The following is a 16,191-nucleotide window of genomic DNA, read 5'->3' on the forward strand; positions in this document are numbered from 1 at the left end:
ATTCTTGCAATGTTTTCATCAGTTCTGCTCCTTACTGGTCACTGTGACCTCTCTTCATCAACAACACTTTCTCTCCCTTAAGAGAAACATCTAATCCAGTGGTTCTCAACCTTCCTTTTCTTTTTTTTTTTTTTTGTTGTTGTTGCAGTTTGTCCGGGGCCGGGTTTGAACCTGTCACCCTCGGTATATGGGGCCAGCACCTTACCAACTGAGCCACAGGCATCACCCGGTTCTCAACCTTCCTAATGCCGCAATGTATTTTCATGGTTACAAAGGGGTTGCGACCCACAGGTTGAAACTGCAGATCTAATCCATTTATACAGCGCCATTTTCTTTTCTTTTCTTTTTTGTTATTTATCAATAATAATAATGCAAAAAAAGTAACATTCACATTGTCAAATAAGAGTATGTCTATCATAGAAAGCTTTGACTCTGAGGTTCAGTATGGAGTCATCAGTTAACTTCTTCTCATTATTTTTTTCCCAAAGTCTCAAAAAATAGACAACTAATATTTATAAATAAAAACAAAAGATAATTTCAAAAGACATATCATGACACATCTTATAGACAATAGAAAAAGGAAGAAATACTTGCAAATCATTCTACTTCATCTGGATACACCTGAGATTAAAATCGGAAACAGCGCCATTTTCTTTATGCTATAATCCCCACAAACTTGGACTGACACAACCCTGATTTCACTTCTGCTCTGGCAAAGTGTAGCCAGACATTTATGAATGTTTTGTCCGTTCTATTTCAAGCTCCGACATTCTCGTGATGGCACATACCACCGCTCAGCAAGACACTGCCTCACACCTACATGAACAGAGCTGTGAGACCCTCATACACCAAGGTCATGAGACCTCACTGAGCTGTCTGTCTAGGGCTGCCAATGTAAGCACCCGGTGACATGTTCATGAACTTAGTTGTCAGACCTTGTATACTAAGTGATAAAACGTTCTGCGACTACAGCCAAGAAGCAAAGAGGCTTCTATCTCAGGAGCAAAAGCCTGAAAGGCTCTCACTATTTCTGTGGAAGGAGAAAGCAGGCTGCGATCATGCTTGTCAGCCTTCCAAAGAGTCTTGGGGGTGTAAGTTACCCAGTGCTATCAGGAGTGACTATTTCTTCAGCCTTCCTGCTGATGTCTCCTGCGTCCTGGTGCCGGGAAAGAGCGTTCTCATGGAAGAGAGAGGCAGACAGATACTGTCACCCTGAGAGTGACTCTATAAATCAAAAATGGAGGCTCGGTGACCATAGCACAGTGCTTACGACATGGGCCACATGCACTGAGGGTGGCAAGTTCGAACCCGGCCCGGGCCTGCTAAACAACAATGACAAATGCAATAAAAAAATAGCCAGGCATTGTGACGGGCACCTGGAGTCTCAGCTTCTTGTGAGGCTGAGGCAACAGAATCGCCTGAGCCCAAGAGTTGGAGGTTGTGGTGAGCTGCAATGCCATAGCACTCTACCAAGGGTGACATAGTGAGAGTCTGTCTCCAAAAAAAAAAATTTTTTTTTAAATATTAAATCAAAGATGGAGGTTTGAGGTCCCATTGCAAGGAACAGGTGCAAGCCAGGCATGGTGGCTCACGCCTGTAATCCCAGCACTCTGGGAGGCCAAGGCAGGTGGATTGCCTGAGCTCAGGAGTTTCAGACCAGCCTGAGGAAGAGTGAGACCCCATCTCTGCTAAAAGTAGAAAAACTAGCCAGCCGTTGTGGCAGGTGCCTGTAGTCTGAGCTACTCAGGAGGCTAAGGCAGGAGGATCGCTTGAGCCCAGGAGTTCGAGGTTGCTGTGAGCTGTGATGCCCCGCACTCTACCTAGGGTGACAGAGTGAAACTCTGTTAAAAAAAAAAAGGTGGGAGGGGAAGAACAGCTACATTGGGGGTCTGCTGTCAGAGCCCAGATGACAAAAAGTGCAAATCAGAATGAGGCTCAGTCTATCAGAGAACAGGACGATACTGGACACTGTCCAGATCAGCTAAGGGGGAGACAAAAAAGTTATAGAACATGGGAGAAAAAAAAAGATGCTGGTGAGCTGGGCTGCAGCAGAGATAGCTCATGGGAAACTGATCTGAGATGTCCTTCTGCAAAAAGAGGAAGCCCAGGCATCCTAAATGCCAAAGGCAGAGTCTGGCTGGAGAGGGACCCTGTTGATGGGCTGACACGTTTCCTGTCCACCAGGATGATAATGCTGGCCTGGCCGTGCATCAGGAAGGGGGACTAGATGGATACAAGATTAAATATTCTGCTAAATGCTGAGCCTAGAGAAGAATTATTTGAAAAGAGAGCAACCTCAGAAGGGAATCTGAGTAGGGGCCCAGCAAGCCTTATCAGACGTTTTCTCGTTATCAACACTGACAATTCCGCTATCCATTTCCAGGAAAGCTGTGGCCCCCCCTGCTCCAGGCCCCCTTAGTTCTGTGCTGTCATTCTGCAAAGGTGCCCAAGATTTCCAGCTGCCTGCCTGCCCATCTGCACAGCAAGAAAGCACCGTTGCAAAAAAAGCGGCCCTTCTAGTCCGAGAAAGAGGCACGAAACTGACTGGCCTGTAAGTTGCCTTGGTCTCCTCCTTTGGGGAGCTGACTTTGGATAATCCCCCCCGCAGGTGTGTTTATGATGAGACAGGAAAGCCGGGTCACCTTAGTCCCCTTCCAGGGAAGGCCGGAGAGCAGATTTGCAGGGATTTGGGCTAAAAAGCTATGGTCAGGGACTAGAATAAAAATGGTTTCGGCGGAAACTGTCATGTTCTGTAACTTTGTGAAACTCCAGGCAAAAATGCTAAGGTGTGTGTTACGCAGAGTCTGGGCTGAGGTTTCTCTTGGCGTCTGTACGATCCTGAGTGTTTCTCTGCATGGGCCATACTGAGGTTGCCAAAAACACGTATATGTTTTAAGAGATGTTACCGATATGTTACATGGGGACCACTCTGAGCCCCTCTGATAATTGCAGAAGTCAAATGTGACTGGTGTTCATCTATTATTATCAATATGTACTGAGTATTACTCTTTTAATACAGCTTTTTTTCCTTTCTTAAATTGTGTATATGTATTTTTGCCTGCCTCTTGTATTTCTCTATTTTTTTTTTGCAGTTTTTGGCCAGGGCTGGGTTTGAACCCCCCATTTCCGGCATATGGGGCTGGTGCTCTACTCCTTTGAGCCACAGGCACCACCCCCCTTCTCTATTTTTTAAGTATTAAAGTTTCTACATCTTGGTCTTTCCTTAGGGCTTACAAAAATGCTTTCAAAAATCTCAGTAGAGGGCCAGGCTTGGGGGCTTAATCCTGTGATCCCAGCACTGTGGGAGGCCGAGGCTGGAGGATCCCTTGAGGCCAGGAGTTTGAGAACAGCCTGGGCAATTTAGCAAGACCCCATCTCTGCAAAATGTTTAAAAATTAGGCATGCGTGGTGGGGCGCACCTATAATCTTAGCTAGTCAGGAGGCTGAAGCTGGAGGATTGCTTGAGCCTGGAACTTTGAGGCTGCAGTGAGGTGTAATTATGCCTGGGTGGCAGATTTCAAGACCTTACCAGAAAATTAAAGAAAATCTTAGTAGAGCCAAGAGTCTTAAAAAAATTGTAAACAAGAAGGATAGTGGATTTTTTAGGTGTACAGGTGTTTTGTAACTGGACAGCCCCATTCTGTCCCTCCCAGGAGGTCCAGCGTGGTACCCAGCTGTGATTCTAAGATTCGGATGTGTACACAGGCATCTCTGCAAGCTGGTGGGAAGGCAGACTCTGATCTGCCGGTGTGAGCTGGGCTGGGCATGTTGCCTGTCTCACTTGCTTGCAAATGATGCCTCAGAATGCAACGGGAAGGTGGGGTCCAGGTTGGGTGAGGAAATAGCAGGGTTATCCAGGCACCAGTCCAGGGATGGTTAGGGCTTAGAGGAAGGTGCCAGACAGAGTCTGGAAAAGAACAGAGCTGATATCACCTTCATCTCATCCATGATGTTATGACTTTCCGCAGTGGGCAGGTCCTCAAACACCCCCTTAAATTCTACATTTAAATCTCAGATGTGTACACCTGTGATCTTGGATAGCCTAGCCAGAGAGGAAAGATGAGAACAGAGCTCAGAAAAGGAGGAGGCTCCTGCCTTCAACAAACTCACATTGGGAGCTCTGAAAACTCCTCATACCTTAGCTAAGAAGCATCAGATAGGCTGTGCAGGCACCAGCTCTGTGCCTGCAATGGGTGACAAAAATGTGGGGATGCATCTTTGGGCACCAAAGGGAAAAAGAAAAAAAATTGACACGAAGATTAAGAGGATAGAAAAGTCATCTGTTTGGAGAAGGAAATTCTGACACTTGTTGCAACAGGGATAAATCTTGGGGATGTGATACTCAGTGAAATAAACCAGTATTTACATTATACTAAATAGCTTGGGAAGAGGATGGGAAATTTGTGTTTCACAGGGACAGATTCACTTTAGGAAGATAAAAAAGCTCTGGAGATGGACAGCAGTGATATTTGCATGGGTGGTGCTGTATTTAATTCCACTGAACCACCCAGTCAAACATGGTTAGGACGGTAGAGTGTATATCAATGTCTATTCTACCACAATTTTGTAAAGATGAGAAAAAAAGCAAGCAGAGATTTTTTTTTGTTTTAAGTAACCTCTTCTAATTAGGTTTTAACACGTTCCATGTGAATGATATTAGGGCTACTTTTTGAGGCATGCTTGTTGCTTAGAAATACGCCCTGAAATATCTGTCCACAAGAGATGAGTTTAGGCTTTGCTGCAAAATAGTCAGGAAAGGTGGAAAATGGGCGCACAGGATACAGATTTGGGGTGAATTGATCATTGCCAAAGAGAATCGGGGGCGTCGTTCTTACATCCTACGTGATCGGAGACATGTTAAAAATCCTCCCTAGTAAAATACTGATCACAATACCCTCTTCAATTAAATGGAAGAGCAGCCCAAGTGTGTCCACTAAACTTTTTCCAGAGGGTTAAATTTTAGCTGCGTGTTTCTTTGTTTGAACCCTTTTCTTCACCAGAGGCATTTGCTTTCTTTTTTTTATATCCCCCCCCCTTTTTTTTTTTCCAGAGACAGGGTCTCCCTGTCTTGCCCAGGCTGGAGTGCAGTGGTGTCATGACAGCTCACGGCCACCTGAGACACCTGGGCTCCAACAATCCTCCTGCCTCAGTCTCCTGAGGCGCTGGCAGGACAGGCCTGCACCACCACCCCTGGCTAATTTTTAAAATTATTTGTAGCCCTGGGGTCTTGCTATGTTGTCCAGGCTGATCTCCCAACGCCTGGGCTCAACCTCAACCAATCCTCCTGTCTCAGCCTCCCGAGAACCTAGGACTGCAAGCACCCACCACAATGCCCTGCTAATTTTTCTTCTTTTTTTGTAGAAATGGGGTCTCACTGTGTTGCCCAGGCTGATCTTGAACTTCTGGTCTCAATGAATCCTCCAGCCTTGGCCTCCAAAAGTGCTGAGATTATAAGGTGTGACCCACTGTGCCCAGCTGGCATTTGCTTTTAGTGGGCGATTTTCACTGACTGAGCAGAGGAGTGGGGGGGCACATGTTTCTAATGGCAGCCCATCACCAGTGTCCTCTGCCTGCAACAGGCTCCTCCCTGTGTGAACATGTCAGCTCTGGGGAACATGGCTCTTCACTGACTGGCTGGCTCTCAGTGGAATGTGGCTCTTTCCTCAGTGGAAACTTCTCCCAGCAAACTCTGTGGCTCCAGCAGAGCTTTTTCTTTTCTTTCTCCCTTCCCTTCCCTTCTCTTCCCTTCTTTTTAGACAGAGTCTCACTATGTCGCCCTCAGTAGAGTGCCATGCTGTCACAGCTCACAGCAGCCTCAACCTCTTGGGCTTAAGCGATTCTCTTGCCTCAGCCTCCCAAGTGGTTGGGACTACAGGTGCCCGCCACAATGCCCGGCTATTTTTTGTTGCAGTTGTCGTTGTTTAGCTGGCCTGGGCCGGGTTCGAACCCACCAGCCTCCGTGCACGTGCCTGGTGCCCTAACCACTGAGCTACGGGCACCGAGCCCAGCACAGATTTTTCTCCAAGAATCCCTGAAGGCCCAAGGAGCCCTTCCGCCTGGAAGCTCCACCCCATGAAAGAGATCTCTCCTGGCTCTCCTGATGGGCTGGCCAGACACTGGTGCTTCTTGACACCCTCAGGACTCACAGCATGGATGGATGCTCTAGGCATAGGACACCGTAGGACTCCAACACAGCCTCACCCTTCATGAGATTCCCCTCCACCCTCATGTGTGAGGATATTGGGGGTCACCTCAGCAGTTTGCTTTGCTGGCCTTCGCCTGATAAGACGAGGCCCATCCACAAAATTCCGGACAGTAATCTACTTTGGTCCAGCTCTGTTCTTTTAAATGTCAATGCCATCTGAAAAAATACCTTCACAGCAATATCTAGGCAGGTGTTGGGCCAAATATCTGGGCACCGTGTCCTAGCCAAATTGATACATAAAGTTCACTGGCACAATCCCTGCGGGAGTCATCTCAGAACAGCACTAACAAAGTCCCACAGACCAAGAAGTTTGCTCTCTCATGTCCTGGAAGAGGCTGGAAGTCTGAGGTCAAGGGGTCTCAGGCTGGTCCCTCCTGAGGCCTCTCTCCTTGGTGTGCAGACGCCGTCTTCTCCCTCTGTCCTCATGGTCATTCCACTGTGTGTGTCTGTGCCCTGATCTGCTCTTTTTATGGGGACACCAGTCTTGTTTCCACCCTGGTGACCCTCATTTTACCTTAATCACCTCATTAAAGACCCATCTCCAAACACAGCCACCATCTGACATCCTGGAACTTAGAATTTCAAAGTATAAATTTCAGAAGGCCAAGGCAGGAGGATCGCTTGAGCTCAGGAATTTGAGACCAGCCTGAGCAAGAATGAGACCACATCTCTAAGAAAAATTAGCTGGGTGTGGTGGTGGGCATCTGTAGTCCCAGCTACTCAGGAGGCTGAGGCAGGAGGATCACTTGAGTCCAAGAGTTTGAAGTTGCTGTGAACTTTGATGATGTTGCAATACCCTACCCAGGGGACAGAGTGACACTCTGTCTCCAAAAGCAAACAAAAAAAAAAAGACAGGGGTGGCCCCTGTGGCTCAGTGAGTAGGGTGCTGGCCCTATATACTGAGGGTGGCAGGTTCGAACCCAGCCCCAGCCAAACTGCAACAAAAAATAGCCGGGCATTGTGGCAGGTGCCTGTAGTCCCAGCTACTCAGGAGTCTGAGGCAAGAGAATTGCCTAAGCCCAGGAGCTAGAGGTTGCTGTGAGTTGTGACGCTACGGCACTCTACCGAGGGTGATAAAGTGAGACTCTGTCTAAAAAAAAAAAGACTATATATATATATGTATATATATGTGCCAGGACTGATTTTATTTGTTCAATGAGTGGCAAAACTTTTCTGTCAAAGCTATTTTCTCCTCTGTGACGTCCAACGGTCCACATGGGTTCACCTGTGAGCTGCTGTTTCTGCCCCTAGACTTGGTCTTTAACCATGCAATTTCTTTTTGCAGTCCTTATGATTTCCCACCTTTCCTTCCTGTGGAGAAAAAGAATTTTTTTTTTTTTGCAATTTTTGGCCAGGGCCAGTTGGAACCTGCCACCTCCAGTATATGGGGCCTGGGCCTTACCCCTTTGAGTCACAGGCGCCGCCCCCTTGTGGAGAAAATTTTTAGCAACAATACTATTCACAGAGACCTGAGCCCTTAGGGATGCTAACGGGATTCCAGAGTCAGCATGTCCGTTTTCCCTCAGCTGGGTGTGTGTTCTCACAGCTCCCATGAACTGGCTAAAAATAGAGTATACATTTCTCCTTTTGTAAAGGAAATGCAGTTTGTAAAGGAAATTTTTGTTTGCAAAGTTGTCTGTAGACTGGTGAAGACAGCTATTTTCAGGGATCACGTTGCATAAATCCTTTCTAAGCTCAGCATTCATAATAACTTCTCTGGTTATCCTTCACACCTGCTACCCATGCCACACTCCAGTCCCCAGTCCTACGCCTTTCCAAGGATTCCGGAGCCTGACATGTGAAACCTAGGGCTGGTGGGCACAGTGAGGGGGAGAGTCCCCTCCAGGGACACCATCTCTGTCATTGATTTCTTCAAGGTGGTTGTGGGCAAGAAAACTCCCCAAACTCCCCACCAAATGCAATGTCCTCATTGTGGAACATCCCTGCCACACGGGGGCAGGTGCCACTCACATCCATGACGATGGTAGTACACTCTGTCATGTGCCCCTGACTGCCAGAACTAGAACTCTCTGAGCCGTGATCACTCATGACCTCCTGTAGGTGATCCATGGGCCCTCTCATCTCCTCCCACGTCTGGTCTCTCAGCAGCTTCATCCACGTAGTAACCCAGCCTCACAAGGCCTCCTTCCCTCAGCTTCTGTGACAAAGCCAACCTTCCCTGCTGCTCAGGGCCACCCCATCCCAGGTGGCTATTACCACCTGGACATTGTAGACATGTAACCTCCCTAAATCATGGTTTGTCCCCCCCAGGGTGATTCTGGGAGTTTCCTTACCTGCTGGGATCTTTGTAAGTAGAGGAAAGTGGTACCCCCGAGAGGTTCAGTTCAGGGATGGGCATAGGGCCCTTGTGGCCCAAAGTGGCTGCCGTGAACCAGCATCCTCATCTCACATCCCTTCTTGTGTTCCCTCTGGGTCTCCTCCACCAATCAGCCACCAAGTACAATAGGGTCTCTCCCCATCCATGTCCCCAGCATCATGCGAGGTATCTAACACCTTGTTTTCCTCTACATACCACATTCTCTTCCACCCAGACACCATACTCCTACAATCCTGACCTCAACACAAGCTCTGCCACCTGGAGGGTGGGCTGACCCTTTGCAGCTGCTACTGTGAAATGCACCCCAGTTCATTCACAAGTAAAGCCAGCACCCCAATGCAGAAATGGTATTTTAATCCCTGCACTGGGCACCAGAAACTATCCCTGACACCCACAGCTGTTCTATGCCTTTTAAAATAGTGATTTTCAGGCCCCGCCCCCACCCCCGTAGCTCAGTGGGTAGGGTGCCGGCCACATACACGGAGGATGGAGGGTTTGATCCCAGCCCCGGCCAGCTAAAACAACATTGACAACTGCAATAACAACAACAACAACAAAACAGCCTGGAGTTGTGGTGGGCACCTGTAGTCCCAGCACTTGGGAGGCTGAGGCAAGAGAATCGCTTAAGCCCAAGAGTTTGAGGTTGCTGTAAGCTGTAACGCCACAGCACTCTACCCAGTGGGACAGCTTGAGACTGTCTCCAAAAAAAAAAAAAAAGTAGTGATTTTCCATTGATGTGCTGTGAAAGGATCTTAGGTGTGCTGAGAAAATTTCAAAGACTATTAATTAAATTATTTTCAAAAGAAGTTTGAAGCACAGTGCTTTTTTACTCTTTTTTTTTTTTTCTTTTGATCTACATCATTTAAGTGTGCCATGGAAGTTTCACTTTAGGTTCAAATGTGCCATGAGATTTTAAAAAGGTCGAAAACACTGTGTTAGAGGCTGATTAAAGGTGGTCACCGGGGAAGATGTGTTGAGGGGGGAGGGCAACTGCTGTGGTGGCTGAAATCTGACCACTGACCATGGTGTGTGTCTCTCTCTCTCTCTCTCTCTCTCTCTCTCTCTGATATAAAGGTACAACCTGGGGGGCTGGGGTATGCTGGCTCTGCTGGACTCTGCCTGGCTCTTGGTGCTTCTGACACCAGCATGCTGCCAAGAAGGCCCACACCTGGGTAAGTACTTACAAATGCTCCTTTGCTGGGATGGAGATAGTGGGAAAGCCTCGTCCCTGCGGCCAAAGGGACCACAGGAGAGGGAATGCAGTTCCTTTGAGGCAGAGCATCATCCCCTTGGAAGGGAAGAGATGCTCTTGCACACCAGGCTGCGGGTGGAAGCATTTATCCTCCAGCACCATCAGGTGGACCCCACCCCTTTCCAGAACCGAGGCAGGGTTGGGACTCTGAGAAGTCCCAGGACTGTATCCCAAACCCTAATCTCCACGGATCTCCTCCATGTACTGGAGAAGAATTGCTGGAAGCAAAACCTCCTACCAGCTCAGGAAAACCTGCCCATGAAGGTAAAAGAGAAAGAAAATGGTGTTGCAATTGCACAAGCATTAGCAAAGGCAGAAAGGAATCAGACCTTTTGCAGAGGAGACAACTGTGACCTTGGGTAGGTTTTTTTTTTTTTTCCTGCAGTTTTTGGCCGGGGCTGGGTTTGAAACCGCCACCTCTGGTATATGAGGCCAGTGTCCTACTCCTTCGAGCCACAGGTGTTGCCCCCCTTGGGTAAGTTTTGTAAGCTGGAGTCCCATGACAGGGGAAATTCCTTTCTTCACTGGCAATCGCACTTCAAAGAAACTGTTCCAGAAGCATTCTGGACTTGTAAGACTGGCCAGGGGGGCCTGTTTTTAAAAAGATTTACATACATTGGAAAAAGACAGAAGGACAGCCACAACGACAAGTTTTCTAATGTAAATAAATGCTTGGAAAAGAAAAAAGTAGAAGGGAGGTTGGGAACATCTCTGAATATCTGTTCATGTATTTTCAACAGAAAGGATCAAACCTCTTCTTTTTTTTTTTTTTAAGTCATATACACATAGATCATGAATACATTTATGCATATGTGGGGTACAATATGTTGTTTTTTTTAATACAAGCTGACGTGGTTACATCAAACCAATCAACATAGCTTTCGCCTCATTTACTTGATTATTGTGTTAAGACATTTACGTTGTACACTTGATAGATTTGACTCGCACCCTTGCAATATGCTCCATAGGTGTGGTCCCACCTTTTACCCTCCTTCTATCAAACACCCCCCTCCCCTCCCTTCCCTCTCCATTTCTCTGCACCCTGGAATGGAGGAAAAAGTATCCAATGTGCTCAGTACTTCTATGAAACCAACTTATATTTACTCACACTTTCTTATGAAAGATAGAGCACAACTACAAACTTCTTATTTCTAATTTGCGTTTGCCCTTACCTATGTATGCACTAAATCATCTTCTCCCTCCTGAGCCCTGGTCACAGGAAACATGGAAGGAGTTCCTACCTCCTCCCCACCCCACCATCCTGAAATCCTGGAACTCAAAGGTGATTGATTAAATCCGAACGCAATAATCCATTTCACATTCCCTCCAAGAATATACGGAGGCTTTTAATTTCCTCATATCCTTTCCAATATTATTTTTCTTCCCCCCGCCCCCGTCTTTTTTAAAATTTATAATAGCCAACCTGGAATGAATAGGAAGCAGCTTCTCATTGTGGTTTTTTTTTTTTCTTTTTTTCTTTTTTTTTGCAGTTTTTGGTCAGGGCTGGGTTTGAACCTGCCGCCTCTGGCACGTGGGGCGGGTGCCCTACTCCTTTGAGCCACAGGCTCCGCGCCTGTCATTGTGTTTTTTTGATTTGCATTCCCCTAAGGACTAATAAGGCTGAACTTCTTTTCCTGTGTTTGTAAATGCCGCTGAATTGTTTGCCTTCGAAATGGTAAATTTTACGATATAGAAATTTCACCTCAATTAAAATCGAAGTCCTTGCAAAGCGTCTTCATATGAAAATCAGCTACCACATCGACAAGTGGGGTTTCTGCCTCTCAATCAGCATTCATGTTTTCAAATTACAGCAAAGAGAAATATATCTCCTATTATAAACCTGAAGCTAGATCAAAGGAAAAAAATGTTAACCTGGAATTACATCAGAAATGTGTCTCACTCAAACTGCAGCATAACGACCCCATTGAATCCCGACACCAGAACTTCTCCCCAGGTGAGTGTCCATGGCCAGTGCCTTCTGGAATTGCTGCTTGTAAAACTTAGATTTCCCTGTGAGATACCCACTCCTATGGCTATTGTAGGGGAGGAAAAAACTTTTCATCTACCCTCTCATGTGCTGTACCTGGGGCCTGCAAATTAAACTGACAAAAGAAAGGTGAACAGTAGAAAAGATGGGTGCATTCTATTGATGTTAATATTTTTATATGTTACAGGGGCTTCACAGAAAAAAAGAAAGTGGGGGGAATCCAAAAAGTTTATTTAAGTTAGGAACTTATATACTATTTTAACAAAGGGGAATAAATTGTGGACAAGTAGACAAAGGACAGGGCTTTGGTTTCTGGGTTTAATAAAACATGAGGAAGTGACTAGGAAATATATGGGAACAACTAGAAGATGGTAAGGAGTTTTTTAGGGAGTTTTTTTTTATATATATATAAACTCATCTATGGTGCTAAAGCTCCATCATCAGGGATAAGGGTCTTTGTCCTTTTCCTTGTACAGTGAGGGTGCACTGGGATCTTTATATGTAGTACCACCCTCACACTGGGAAATCCACACCTTGCTTTGAGGAAGAAAAGGGATTCTCAATTGCCACCAGCTTCTCAAGTGTCATATTTGGGGATGCTGGACAGCTTTACTCTGGTGTATGGCAGGTGTAGAACTTAAACATTAAACCTCATGTGTGCAAAGGAATGCAACGATGGTGTTTTTAGTACCTTCTTTTATTTTTACTTCTCCCCTTCTAGGAGAAGAAGGGAGGGAAGGAAGTGATCTCGCCAATTAGATGTATTTCCAACCTCTTTTAGTTTAAAACAGTCCACCTGGATAAACCCCATCTACTTGAGCTACGTTCATTCATTCATCAAATCTAATTTTGAGAGTGTTGGGAGAGAAATACTTTTTTCCTACTCTCTTAGGTTCAGTCAACGAGGGACAAATTAAACTGACAAAAGACAAATTAAGAAAACAGTCTTGGCATCCGTAGCTCAGTGAGTAGGGTGCCGGCCACATACACCTACCCTAGTGGGTTCGAGCTCGGCCCGGGCCGGCTAAACAACAATGACAACTGCAACAAAAAAATAGCTGGGCATTGTGGTGGGTGCCTGTAGTCCCAGCTCCTTGGGAGGCTGAGGCAAGAGAATTACCTAAGCCCAAGAGTTTGAGGTTGCTGTGAGCTGTGACGCCACGGCACTCTACTGAGGGTGACATAACGAATCTCTGTCTCAAAAAAAAAAAAAAAGAAGAAGAAGAAAGGAAAGAAAAGAAAAGAAAAAAATTATTCATGTGCATTACAGACTAAGAAGAGCTCAATAAAAGGTTAAAGTTAGGGGTTTATTTGCTTAACTTTGTAGAGGAAAGAGACATCATGCCTGTGATCCCAGCACTCTGGGAGGCTGAGATGGACATATTGCTTGAGCTTAGGAGTTTGAGACCAGCAAGAATGAGACCCCATCTCTCAGAAAAATAGGAAAAGCAGCTGGACATTGTGGCAGGTGCCTGAAGTCCCAGCTACTCAGGAGGCTGAGGCAGGAGGATCGCTTGAGCCCAAGAGTTTGAGGTTGCTGTGAGCTGTGATGCCACAGCGCTGTAGACTGGGTGACAGAGTGAGGCTGTGTCTCAAAATAAAAATTTAAAAAAAAAAATGGATTTCTACAAGAATAATGGAAGATAAGAAAGTCTATGACAGGCTTTCTCGTGCAGGAATAGTGGTCTGTCTTTCTTACAATCATAAAACTCCTTGGAGAGCATATTTATGGGAGGATCACTCTTGCCTCTTCCTAGGAGTCAAAGTTACCCCAAAGAGGAAATTTGTGGCAGCCTTAGTTCTCAGAATTTTCTGGTTTTAGTCGGGACAGGGAAGCGCGGTGAAAAGTTCACTCTGCATCTGTTGAATCTCGGATATTTCAGCTTCAAGTATTCTTTATAAGATCTCTGGGGTTCTGAGTCAGTCCCCACGAGGAGGTGGTGGGTGATGCTTTGGCCGGGCAGTGGGAGGAATCTGCCTTCCCCACCCTGAACACAGTACAGATGAATTACCTGCCCTGGGGGTGCTTTCCATGCCGTGGTGGAAAGAAGGATCCAGAGAGATCTGCTGGAGACTGACCCACAAAATTTGGAGACCTCTGAATGTGAATACCCAAAGGTTACTGAAAAATTGCAGAGGGCAGAGTTAAGACACGGGCTGGGTTCCTGTTTCCTACAGATGCTCACCCCTCCCTGGCTCCGTTTTGTACTTTTGCTTGCAAAGTGTTTCCATGAACTTCTATTTCAGTAAAACTGCTCAGGCAGAAAAAACATCTTCCCTGTAAGGCCACGCGTGTGAACAAAAGGGTGTTTTATGGCCCCAGAGAAGAGAAAGAAGGAAAGGAGACCCCACATAGGGCTCACTGGAGCACGATTTGGGGGATGATTTATGCATCTGTACTTTTTTTTTTTTTTTTTGGCCGGGGCTGGGTATGAACCCACCACCTCCGGTATATGGGGCTGGCGCCCTACTCCTTTGAGCCACAGGTGCCACCTATCTGTACTTTTTTTAAAGAAAAAAAATTAAAATTAAATGCAAAGAAAGAAAAATTTAAAAAAGAAAACAATAAAATAAAGTAGAAATGAATGAAAATGTTGAATATATTTGTTATCTGCTTAGAAAGTTAAAATCTAGGCTTGGCATCTGTGGCTCAATAGTTATGACACCAGTCATATATACCGTGGCTGGCAGGTTCGAGCCAGGCCAGGCCTGCTAACCAACAATGACAAATGCTACCAAAAAATAGCTGGGTGTTGTGGTGGGCACCTGTAGTTTCAGCTACTTGGGAGGCTGAGGCAAGAGGATCACTTAAGCCTAAGAGTTAGAGGTTGCTGTGAGCTGTGATGCCACAGCACTCTACCAACAGTGACATAGTGAGACTCCTCCTTGTTGGAGGATAATGTTCAAATTTCTAAGGAGTCCTGCAATCACATGACAGGACGTCTAGCCTCAAGGCATCCCTCCCTGCCAGCTTCCCTAATGTCCACATCTCTGCCCTGTCATATACTGCTCCCGCCAGGATGAGCATCTGAAATGCGGGCTTCACCCCCGTGCCGGCTGTGAGTGCACAAATGGGCGATCCCAGTAACACCCCAGGAATCCCTGCCCTAGTCTAATTGTGAGTGAACAACAGCCAAAAAAAATTCCGATAGCACACTGCTTCTATTCTGTTGGTGCATCAGATCATCAGGTACATATTAGGATCTATTTTTTGTTTGTTTGTTTGTTTGTTTGAGACAGAGTCTCATTATGTTGCCCTGGGTAGAGTGCCGTGGCGTCACAGCAGCTCACAGCAACCTCCAACTCCCGGGCTTAAGTGATTCTCTTGCCTCAGCCTCCCAAGTAGCTGGGACCAGAGGCACCTGCCACAACGCCTGGCTATTTTTTGTTGCAGTTGTCATTGTTGTTTAGCAGGCCCCAGCTGGGCTCAAACCCACCAGGCTGAGCCATAACCACTCTGCTACAGGCGCTGAGCCAGGATCTATTTCTTTTTCTCTCTTTTATTTATTATTACATTTTTTTTTTTTTTTTTGCAGTTTTTGGTAGGGGCTGGGCTTGAAACCACCCCCCCCACCCTCCCACCCCCCCCGTATATGGGGCTGGTGCCCTACTCCTTGAGCCACAGGCGCCGCCCCAGGATCTATTTCTTAATGCCTGCCAAAAGTGTTGCTTCAGAATTTTTGTTGGAAAAATGTTACAGCTCAGAAATCAAACAGTTGGAATCATAGCTTTTAATCTGTTCATGAAAATCACCCATCGCTCTGCCTTTCCCGCTAATGTATTCTATCTCCTCACGAGCTTTTGTTCCTTCCTTTGTGACTTGGCAGTTTCCAGGGGTCGATAGCACTGCCTCTCACTTTAACGGGCTCAAATCTGTTCTCCAGGCTTCTGTTTGCTGTTCATCCTTGGTACAGGAAAGCTATTCATTTTGTTGTACGTGTAACCCTAACCCCGGCCTTTCTATAAACTGGATGAGTTTGGGGGAGAGCCTTTGCTTTTCCAAATATTGCCATAGAATTTAGGCGTGATGGTGATACAGAGCTTGGTTTTTCGTTTTCCTGCGTTTTCTGTCTGTTTCACTTTTCACTGGGAATTCCAAGAGAAACTTGAAAACAGCCTCGCGGGGTAGATGGGACCCTTTAAGATTCTTGGTTTGTTCCAGGGCCTAGCGGATTTACCAGTTTTGCATTAATTTATGATACTAACAGTCAATGTACAAAAGGCCTTCTTTGTCATGTTAAAGAGGTTCAATTGAGGACCTGGTGTTCTCATGTTCCTGGGTCTTCCTTCAGAACGTCATTTGCACAATCATAAAAGTGAATTTCTGACAACTGTTGAGATGATTACTTTTTTCCTCTTTGGCTTCATTCCTGTGTTATGATTTTAATACATTTTCTCATCTCGTCCCT

General features: G+C 46.1%; 1 protein-coding gene across 1 annotated transcript in view; it reads left to right on the forward strand.

Annotated features, from left to right (window-relative positions):
* The first annotated feature begins 2,192 nt into the window (after window positions 1-2,192).
* LOC128577806 (granulocyte-macrophage colony-stimulating factor receptor subunit alpha-like) overlaps window positions 2,193-16,191 on the forward strand; it is a 35,168-nt gene continuing 21,169 nt past the window's right edge. Inside the window, exons 1-3 of the mRNA XM_053580152.1 lie at window positions 2,193-2,551; window positions 9,618-9,715; window positions 11,607-11,749. Coding sequence (XP_053436127.1) covers window positions 9,640-9,715; window positions 11,607-11,749 — 219 coding nt within the window. The 5' untranslated portion in view covers window positions 2,193-2,551; window positions 9,618-9,639. The remainder of the gene's footprint in view (window positions 2,552-9,617; window positions 9,716-11,606; window positions 11,750-16,191) is intronic.

The sequence above is a fragment of the Nycticebus coucang genome, chromosome X (assembly GCF_027406575.1).
Source record: "Nycticebus coucang isolate mNycCou1 chromosome X, mNycCou1.pri, whole genome shotgun sequence".
NCBI lineage: Eukaryota > Metazoa > Chordata > Mammalia > Primates > Lorisidae > Nycticebus > Nycticebus coucang.